Genomic DNA, 9,837 nt, shown 5'->3' with positions numbered 1-9,837 from the left:
AGTTCGCCAATCCTTATGAGCCCAGTTGTTAGTTCTTACGCCTGGTGGTAAGTGCTAACTAATGAACTCTGTTGGCTGTAAGCTGCCCCGCCTTTTTTGCAATTTGGATGTGACGTTCTGCTTCGCCTACTTCGTATGTGGCGCAAATAATACGTTTGCAGAAAAGAGATATTCGTGTGCTGGATGAGTTTAGTACGTGGTTTGTGCTGGTGGTAAGCGCTGGCGGCGCTGGGAGCGACGAAGGAAGGTAGCTGGGCACACCCTCACTCGAGCCCCATAATCTGATTGAGGTGCGTGCCTTAGATATCTGCAGAGCCCCAGGTAATTCACCAAAGTCAATACGTCATGGGCCCAGTAGTTTGTATGTTGGTTATAACGCCCTGTCTCAGTCATTTAGTCTGCTAGTCAATTGAACTGCGCCTGACGCCTACACGATGTTGGTGCACTTCACTTTGTGCTTGCATGCATTTAACTCAGGTCAGGTCGAGGTGTGCTGGATTTTTGCTAAAAAAAGTTTTGTTTGTGCGACAAGTGTTTTTTTTTAAGTTTGATGTTCTGCAGCTGCCTTTCCACCATAATTCCCTAAAATATTGGCTCTCTGTACACATGTTTACTGAAATTGGCAGTGATTATATGCAGTTCTGAGTGGCCATGACATTACAAAAGAAATATGCTAAGCCAAATATTTTGGACGCAGCATTGACAACATGCATGGGGGCATTGTTCCCACAATGTCACTACACCAGGAATGTTCTGTGTAATGCATATTGTTTGTAGTCTGGCTTGCCATGACACCTACAGCTACTTGCTCAAGGTCGTGTGGGTTATAGGAGTTTAAACTTGGAAGTGAACCTAATAAGATCAATTACCTGCTATCACATTGCACACTCATGGCACCATTTACTATACTAACAATGATGACTGTCATGTCCCATCACTGGATGTCTATTGTATTCAGAGCAGAGGTAGCATCCAATGCATTTTGAGATCTGAAATGTATTGTGTATGTTCTGGGCCTGTGATTGAATGGGAACAAATCTTTGAATGTTCAGCATTTAAGAAAGGTCTCAAGCTGAGCCCCATATTAAGATTGAGGAATTCTATGAAAATTTTTGAAATCTGGTAGTAAGTGATAAGATCATGAGTGTCTTGTACCATTTTGCACTCATTACATTTTCTACCCATGTCCCAATTTTTCTAAGGTTTCTAATGATGGAGTGATTTTTTCAGTTGTCAAATCCTTTCTGTATTTCCCAATATGCTGGTATGTGGAAATGCTTATATCTGGGCTCCTTTTGTGGGTAGTGCGAATATTTACATTCACCCTATAGTTATCTTATAGTTACACACCACTGGTCCATTTGACTATTTGGGCCAAAGTCAGAGTGTTCAGGCTCTAGACATGGAAGTTGTGTGTTTCATCTATCCTTTTGGACAACATCATAATAAAAAGGGGCTCTTGATCACAAATTTAATGGTGCTTTATCCAGCTAGGATTAGATGTGATGCAGCGAGTGATGGGTTAGGGTACCACACACTACATGTGATGTGCTTGGTTGGTTCCATTCAAGTTCCATGGGCCGTAAGACTAGGAACATCAGCAGTTTTGTTGGTTTTTAAATGATGCAGATCTGATAACAATTTAAGTGTATTCTGTTCATGCTGCAGCTTTCTTTCATCAAAGCTATACTCATGCTAAGTCTTGAATTATATATCATCCAACAACATAGCTTTCCCCAACACCCACCTTGGCTTCATCAAAAAAGGGATTTCAGTACATTGGTCATTGGAAGGGAAATGGAAGGTGGCAGCTTAGATGGATGCCTCCTTTGGAGTATGTTGAAAGCCTGGAAATATTGTTGCTGCAAGTTTATCCCTCTTCCATCTGATCTCGCGACCTCTCGAAACTGACCCGGCCGCGACCTCCTCCCCTGTATAAGGTTGTGCGTGGTGGGGGGGGGGGGGGGGGCTTTGCATTACTTCATTTGTGTAATGTGAGATTATGACCAAATGTCATATGGGCCCACTGTGCTGACCATCCACCACCCTCACTCCACTCTCTGTAAAGATCCACCATAATATGTTTCTTAATTTATGCAAGGCCAATGCAAGTTACGAGATTGCGTGATCACTGCTTTCGGATGTTTTAGAACAATTTTAACCGACATTTTAACGTGTCACGCACTGCCATAGTATGGCCATCGCATGCCAGCATGTGTGTCCTGACCAGTTGCTGAATAATAGAGTGGACAAATTACTTAAATGCGGTTCCTGGGGTACAAATGCACATGTTTGTCGCGCGGTAGACTAAACAATATTGCGCTCTTCAGTTCAGCCAGAAGGTGCAATTCAGGGTAACCAGCTTAAAACTCATTGATGTTTTGATGTGCGTAAGCCTGTGCTCCAGAAAGGAAGAACTGAGTCAGACACAAGCGTGATAATTATCTATTGCCATCTTGCCAGCACCTCTTTACAACTCTGCACGAGTGTTTCTCTGATTTACGTGTGCATCTTTTCAATCGACTAAATGTTGGCTATGCCCTCGGTTTAGGTGGAGCCGGCTGGTGTTGTGATCGGAAGCGCCGGGGCGCCCGTGCGCGGCGGCCGAGATGGGACGCATGGCGACGCTTTGTGGCCGCGCCGCCGGCGTGCTGGCCGCCTGCGTCAAGTACGGCTGCATTGTACACTGCTCTACCGAGTACGTAGCCGACGTGGTCATCTGCACCGGCCCCAGCATGGAGCCGACCATCAGCTCTCATGACGTCATCGTCACCGAGAAAATCAGTCCACTGCGGCAGCGCATCGCCGCCGGCGACATCGTGGTGGTGCGCTCGCCGTCTAGCCCGCGCCACAACATCTGCAAGCGCGTGACGGCCGTGGCGGGCGAGCGGGTCGGCGCTCGCGGCCAGCACCTGGTGCCGCGGGGCCACCTCTGGCTGGAGGGCGACAACGCGGCCAACTCCAACGACTCGCGCAGCTTCGGCGCCGTGCCGGCCGGCCTGGTGCGCGGCCGCGCCCTGCTCAAGCTCTGGCCTCCGGGCGACGCTGGCCTGTTCGACGCGCACGCCTGGCGACGGCGCCGCGAGGCGGCCGGCCGCGGCTGCTGACCGCGCGCGCTCCGGGGCCCGGGGCGCCGCGGCAGCCGGCTCTTAGTGAATGGAAGGGGCGGGGAGGGGTCTAGATCGCGAGCACGGAATGGCGGTGCTGAGTACATCTGTGAAGCGAGCTGGGCGAAGCGGCGCCGCGTGCGTCGCTGTCGCCGCGTCGAAAACATGGCCTGCGATCAGAAACCTTTAAATTTTGTTGATTGCTCACGTCCCATTCCTAACGATGGGTGCTCAGATCAAGCTTGCTAGAGGCCGTCACGAGTGTGACCAGATGTCTCCTAATGCTCCAGATTGTGCACGACTGTGCTGGCTATGTCCAGCTTGTTTGCGTTTGTTTTAATGGCCTCCCCCCAGTCTTGAGTGCAGTCCGGGCGTCTGCGTCTAGCGCCGTGGGCGCGACGCGGTGTACAATTGCACGGCGGCCTCATGTTGATATTTGCTGGCCGGCCGTCTGAGTGGTTTTCCTACTGATTAGATCAAAATACGAAGTGTGGTGCCACCGTCGCGTGTGTTCGATGTTTTCCCATTGTGCGTACTCATGACGAAGGGGGCGTGGCGCGGTGTGTATAAGTGTTGCTCAAGAAAGATGGCGCGTATGCGATAAGCGTTTTGTTGTGCCTGCTGCTGTCTGAGAATCTAGGGCCCGCAGCTCACACTAGCTTGTCATGATCAGGACATGCCCTTCAGGAGGCCTCTTTTACCCCTCCAGCGGCCACTATCCACTATTCCACGCGTCACGACCTGCGTCTCGGCCTATATTCCGCGCCTATATTGACGTAGGCGCGTCCAATAAACGTAGGACGCGCCTACGTCACGGCCTACGTCTTTGCCTATATTCCACGTCTATATTGACGTAGGCGCGTCCAATAAACGTAGGACTCGCCAACGTCACGGCCTACGTCTATGCCTATATTCCGCGCCTATATTGACGTAGGCGCGTCCAGTAAACGTAGGACGCGCCTTCGTCTATGCCTATATTCCACGCGCCTACGTCTCGCAGCGGTCGGAGTGCCGGATGGCTGTACTTGGTAGATGCAGCATTGCCCTCGTTTAGCTCACACTACAATCTCAGATGTTTTGTCCGAGCTTCAGTTTTTACCCACGTGCTGTGATGTTTACTGGCGTACGGAATAAAGGCGTGGACATCCTCTGTTGCGACCCTTCCATCATGGCTGGACAGTTTCATGAAAATGATCCGTTGCACAAGTTTCGTTCGTGTACTCGCTATATGACATGTGATAACGGGATGTTTGCAGCACACTGAACTGCACGCGTTTGTGCGCAGTGTACTGCATTACTAATGTCCCTGTAATGTTTTATCAACAATCGGTGTCCTGTCTTTCTCAGGAACGCTCGCGTTATGGACATAAGTGCGTCCAGGCTCGTTTGTGCTATGGCAGAGAGTTGATAAAAGGACTCTGCGGCCCTAAATAGTTGCGGATTTTTCTCACAACCAGCAGGCAATTATAATGAACTGAAGGTATCTTACAACATTAAAAAATAGCGAACAACTGAAATGTAACCCACCTTCGCGCTGTCTTCGATCGTAACGCCGCGCTCTAAATGGCGCCAGACTGAAAATATCACCCCGCGACCCCGCCCGCTAAGGAATAATTTTTAAAACAAAGCTAAAATTTTTAACGGCGTAAAAAGAAAATCCATCTGGTAGATCAAGAACACCGGTGAATGAAAAATATGCCTAAATGTTTACTTGATTCGCTCAAAAACTACTCGGTGCGCCCGAGCTGACTGTGTAGTCTGGTATAATGGATTGGTGTAGATGATCAGTTGTACACATTCCCGGCTCTGTTGACAGGTGTGACATATTGATAGGCACATTGACATGCCACGTGCAACCCATGCATAGCCCATGCAAGCGATCCCTCAAAAATCGTCGAAAACTGTGCATATGCGTATACTGAGTTTACATCAAGGAGCTGAACACAATGGCATGCTGAACCAATTTGTGAAATGAAACTCCAGACATGTCGCATGTTCTATGCTCAAAATAGTTTCATGACCCGAAAAGTTCAGGTCCATTACGTTGTAAGCGGAGTGCGTGTAGAGCTATTTATTAGCACGCCAGATTTCACCTGCTTAGCCCAAGTTTAACTCTCCGTCAGCCCATTCGATCCATTTTAAATGTTGAAAGCGATACGTATGATGAATCTTGACGGGCTGAACACAACAGCGTGCTCCAGTAATGGCGCACGTGGTGTAATGTGCGACATATCTAGACGGCTTTTAGTACTGGCCGTAGATTGCTGCGATTTGTCAGCTTTGGTATATGGCCACATAATGAAGTGACGTTTCCTGACAAAAATGCTGCCCGGAAGCTTGAGTTTCTCGTCCCTTCATCGGAAGGAAAACGGCCGATCTTTCAATTACCGAATGAGGCCATGTTGGATCTCAAACAGCTCGCAGAAATGCGCGTGTCTCAAATGTACCCTTGGCTTATTTCAGCGCGTTGCTGTGAGTATTGTAAGATATGACATGACATCACCCGACGATTTTGCTTAATTCCGACCGTCAGGGTTGTCACTCCAAAATTGGTTGGGGGCTCAGCCGAAAAAGTCGACATAAAGTACCCCAAAACCTGATTTCTCCCCGGATTTCGACCACTTGATTTCGCGTTTTCGATGTTAAATTTAAAATTGTCAATATTTCGTAGATTTATAATTGTGTTCCTGCGGGGAAGTGACGTACCATTTCAAGTTAATGTGAGCTGCCTGTTTATGAAAAGCTTACAATGAGGTTTAATGCACAGGAAATGTTTTGGTTAATCTTAGGAAGGGAGCACTGATGTCTGCCGCTGTCGCTGATCATGTTGCGCAGACTCCACAGACAAGCTTATGCGACAACTACTCAGGGATGAAAAAGCTTCTGATGTGCCGGATATGATCGGTGACAATAACTGACACTTTTGCGAACCAACTGTGGAAAAATTACAAAAATGCAAACAAATTTCAACAGAGCAGACATATTATGACTTCCTGTTTTAGCTAGATGAAACTCAAAGCCTAGTGTTCGTCTCTACACGCTAACACCTGCCGTGTGAGCATGTATAGAACACATGTCAAAACGCTGACGTTTCGCTCATGAGCAAGCTGGGTCACAATTTGTTGCCAGACATAGTAGCTTTAACCAGGATAGTTTTTAGCAGGTGCCAGAAATATACTTCAAACTACTATATTAATGTTGTTCTGCACTGTACTATCTCAACGTTGCACAATGCATTGCCGATGCATTTAGTGATGACAATGCTCTTCCAATGTCCCTCAGATCAGTGTCTTTTTCCCACAAATTTTTCAGCCAAGATGTGCTTCACATGCTTAACAGTGTAAAATACCAAATAACTAGACTTATTACTAGTCTTAAGAATCATGGCTGGCCGAAGGCTATCTAACGGGCTGGCCACAGCATCTTGCTACGGACGTGATCAGGTTTGCTACGCAGCCTTTTAAAGTGTTGTGCAATTTGAGACAGATGGCTTGAACGCTGGCCGCTCGGTAATGCGTTGGGTTCAGTACGCGGATGTGGGTTTCCGTTGGTTGTGTTCTTGTTATGAGAAGCTGACTGGCTGGGAGAACGTACCTAATCGTCAATTTTTAATGTAGTATCGCTCAAAAAACCCTGCTGATGTAGGAGGATTGTTGTTTGTGGATACCTGAGCTGTAGTTTCAGTCCGTAAACGGATGACGTTGGAGGGACACATGTCAGAGATTTATCCGTTTTTTTTTTTTTGCTGAGGAACAGTGAATATGAGGTAAGAGGCTGAGCATCAATGTTGTAGGCCTCTCACATTGCCCATTGCACCTCTGAGTTAGCGCGCTGATCGGTGGACAGGTGTGAGATAAAACGCTTTCTATTGCCATCGTTATGCATATAAAGCTAAATGAAGTTGCCAGAGGTGCTCAAAAATGTCGTTTGCATCTGTTGATGCCAATATTGCGTGGGTTTTGCCCTAAGTGGTTGGGATCACGTCAGGTACCTACTTTAAGTTTGGCACTTGAAAGTATTGTGTGAAGATAATGAAAGGCGCCTATGCCTCCAGCTGATTGTATGATGACGTCACAAAACCAAAAGTAATATTGTCAGGTTCTTGCAGAACCATGTGATCGGTGAATAAAGGGCTACAGGAATGCGGTTTTGCAAAATACGTACACTGAAGGGATGGGCGGGGGGGGGGGTGCAGGAAAAATGGCTGAACATGTCTCCAAAGCGCACTTAAAACAGTTTTCTCCACATATTTGACGTATTTTTCCCACAGTTGTGAGGAGTGGTTTAGTTTAGTATCAGTAGTAGAACAGCAGTAGTTTAGTCTCAATCATTCGGTGTGTGATGGCCAGCAAATGATACTTAGGCACAAATGAACTCCGGAAACAAAGTTGCCTGATGATTATGCCGCATTGCATTAAACCTGTCTTAGTTTTGTGGTTTATCGTATTTAGAGATATATTGCGACGGGTTATGAAAGATTTGGCCCCAGCTGCCAGGTTAGACGGTTCCGAATTTAGTCGATGACAGAACAGACACCTTTCTCACCCCTGCAACTACCTACGCTTCCCACCATTGTAAAAACCGTGCGTAGACTTTTATCTGGGCCACCCTGTACTTTTAAAAGCTGTCGCATATTGCAGTCGATTGTTCGTTGTCCCAATCCAAACGTCATCATTTGAAACGTTTGCAGATTGACGTCGTCATCATAACGCCATCATTTGTGAAACTTTTGTAGACTGACTTAACATATGAAGGAGGAAGCATAACAAAAACATCAGGTTCCTACAGGACACTATTTGGTACAAAATTGGCATGATCCTTATGGTGATGACTTGAGGTACCTACTGCCTAGCGTAACAATAACTAATGTAATTGTATTTGTATTGGGGTCAGTACTCCCTCTGCTGATATGCATTGAGGGGTCTCAGAGGAATACTGGAGAGGGAGGGGCTCAGGTCAGCACTGACGGCTCAGGTCCCACAGAAAGCATATCAAGTGACCCTCTTCCGACCGTGATGTCATTTGCATGAATGGGTGGGAAACTTTATACTCTCAGCCGATATTTTATGGGAAAGCATAACTACACTTTGTGTGTTTGCACGCAAAGACTCCGATGCGTCGAAGGATCGCCCAAATGAGCTCCACTGGCCGCCATGCAAAAGTAAATGTGACAGTCCCAGATCGTTGCTGATCCTCATTTGAATATGCCTGCATAGGCATAACGCCAAGAATATGCCATGCATGCTTCAGTTGCATGTACTAAGCGCTGGAGCGTGCCGTGATGTGCAGCTCGTCAAAATGTACCATATGTATTTTATGCCGGTTTGAAAGGGCCTTTTGTATGGGCTGAGCGTGGGCTTGGCGCGCAAGTGTGACATGTTTACCCAAACACGTAAGGTTATTTTCGTGGATGGTATCCAATGGTGGGTTCGAGAACACCAGGTCAAGACGAATCTTTTCAATGCAAGGCGCACATCAGCGGAGGGCTATTTCGGGTTGTAAGAGTCGTAATCAAACTTTAGCCCCGGAGCTCGAGGCATGCCCTCGCCAAATATTCAACACGCTGTTGTGTCCAGCTCGCCAACATACACCACGTGCATTGTTTTGGCTGATTTTGAGGGTGCCGCGTGTGTAGGCTGAGCGTGGGTTGGACTTGGACTGTTGTACTCGACAGACATCAGAGCGATATGATGGGGTTTTCAATATTTTTGGCATCTTAAACGCATGGTATAGCCTCGACCCATGGTGCGGTACACTGGTCTGATACTGATGCTGATTTATTTCTCTAATAAATTACTTAAACTGGCCCTGGCTTCCCCTTCCACCCACCCACCCACTCTAACGTAATACCGCTGATAATGAAACAACAGTGGTGGTCAGTGTCGAAACATGGCTTTCATGTGATAAGTTAATTCCATTGTTCGTGCACGGCTACTGGATGCGGTGGTCGTCATACAGACGTCTCCTTGTTGTGTGCTGAGTAGTCGTCGCATCTGTTCGGAATCTTGCGTACGCGCCAAGAAAACAACGGTTCTAGGCTTTAAATATATAATTTATTTCTGTTTTAAAAAAATACCTGCTTGTACAAGATATAATACAGGAAATGAGCGCTACACCCTATGTAGGCTAATATTGCTCCATATCTATCACAACGTGACTCCGTGCCTACTACACATAGGTACGCATTACCCTCTAGGGCTACCGTTACGGTGTGCCGGCCGTGGATGGGGCACCCCTGCACCCGTGACCTGGCGTGACCTCAGCGGTGCCCGCGGCTGCCACGCCCTGAACGGGAGCCTGGCGGGGCCGAGCCCGGGCCGCTGACCCCGCCGGCCGGCCTCGCCGCGCGTGGAGTCTGCCCTAGCGCCGTCCCGTCTACTGGCTCGTGTGCGAAGCGTTGGGACTCAGCGAAACCTCCCCTATTGCTATGGGTAACACGGATAAGCGGCGGTCGGATTCCGTGGCGACTGACGCCGTCGGCTCACTGACGGAGTCTGACGCGGACTGACGCGACCGAGTTCGGCGCGTCAGCGGCGCCTGGCGGTCGCTTGGGTGTCTGCCAGACTGGCGTCGAGGTCACGCAGTGCAGGGGCCAGGCCAAGCGTGACGGCCGCATCTGCCGCGAAACATGTCCGCTGGTCGGCAGCCGATGCGGCCCGTGATCAGCTATCCGCTCACGCTTCCCCATGGCGCAGGCCTGAGCCCCGTCGCACACTGCCCCGCAGCTGGC

At 48.4% G+C, this 9,837-nt stretch overlaps 1 protein-coding gene across 1 annotated transcript; it reads left to right on the top strand.

The window, feature by feature from the left end:
• The first annotated feature begins 212 nt into the window (after nt 1–212).
• LOC119103150 (mitochondrial inner membrane protease subunit 1-like) lies at nt 213–9,769 on the top strand. The gene is made up of 3 exons (XM_037226601.1): nt 213–321; nt 2,552–3,081; nt 9,639–9,769. Exons 2-3 carry the CDS (start codon nt 2,610–2,612, stop codon nt 9,767–9,769), a joined length of 603 nt encoding a protein of 200 aa, XP_037082496.1. The 5' UTR covers nt 213–321; nt 2,552–2,609.
• The last annotated feature ends 68 nt before the right edge of the window (nt 9,770–9,837 follow it).

The sequence above is a fragment of the Pollicipes pollicipes genome, unplaced genomic scaffold, assembly GCF_011947565.3.
Source record: "Pollicipes pollicipes isolate AB1234 unplaced genomic scaffold, Ppol_2.1 Scaffold_5724;HRSCAF=6776_pilon_pilon_pilon, whole genome shotgun sequence".
Taxonomy (NCBI): domain Eukaryota; kingdom Metazoa; phylum Arthropoda; class Thecostraca; order Pollicipedomorpha; family Pollicipedidae; genus Pollicipes; species Pollicipes pollicipes.
This window is presented reverse-complemented; position numbering and strand designations above follow the sequence as displayed.

Coding starts and splice junctions, on each gene's coding strand:
- LOC119103150 (XM_037226601.1), top strand. CDS start 2,610: ATGGGACGCATGGCGACGCTTTGTGGCCGCGCCGCCGGCGTGCTGGCC. Junction 3,082..9,638: donor GCACGCCTGGCGACGGCGCC/GCGAGGCGGCCG, acceptor TCGGCGCGTCAG/CGGCGCCTGGCGGTCGCTTG.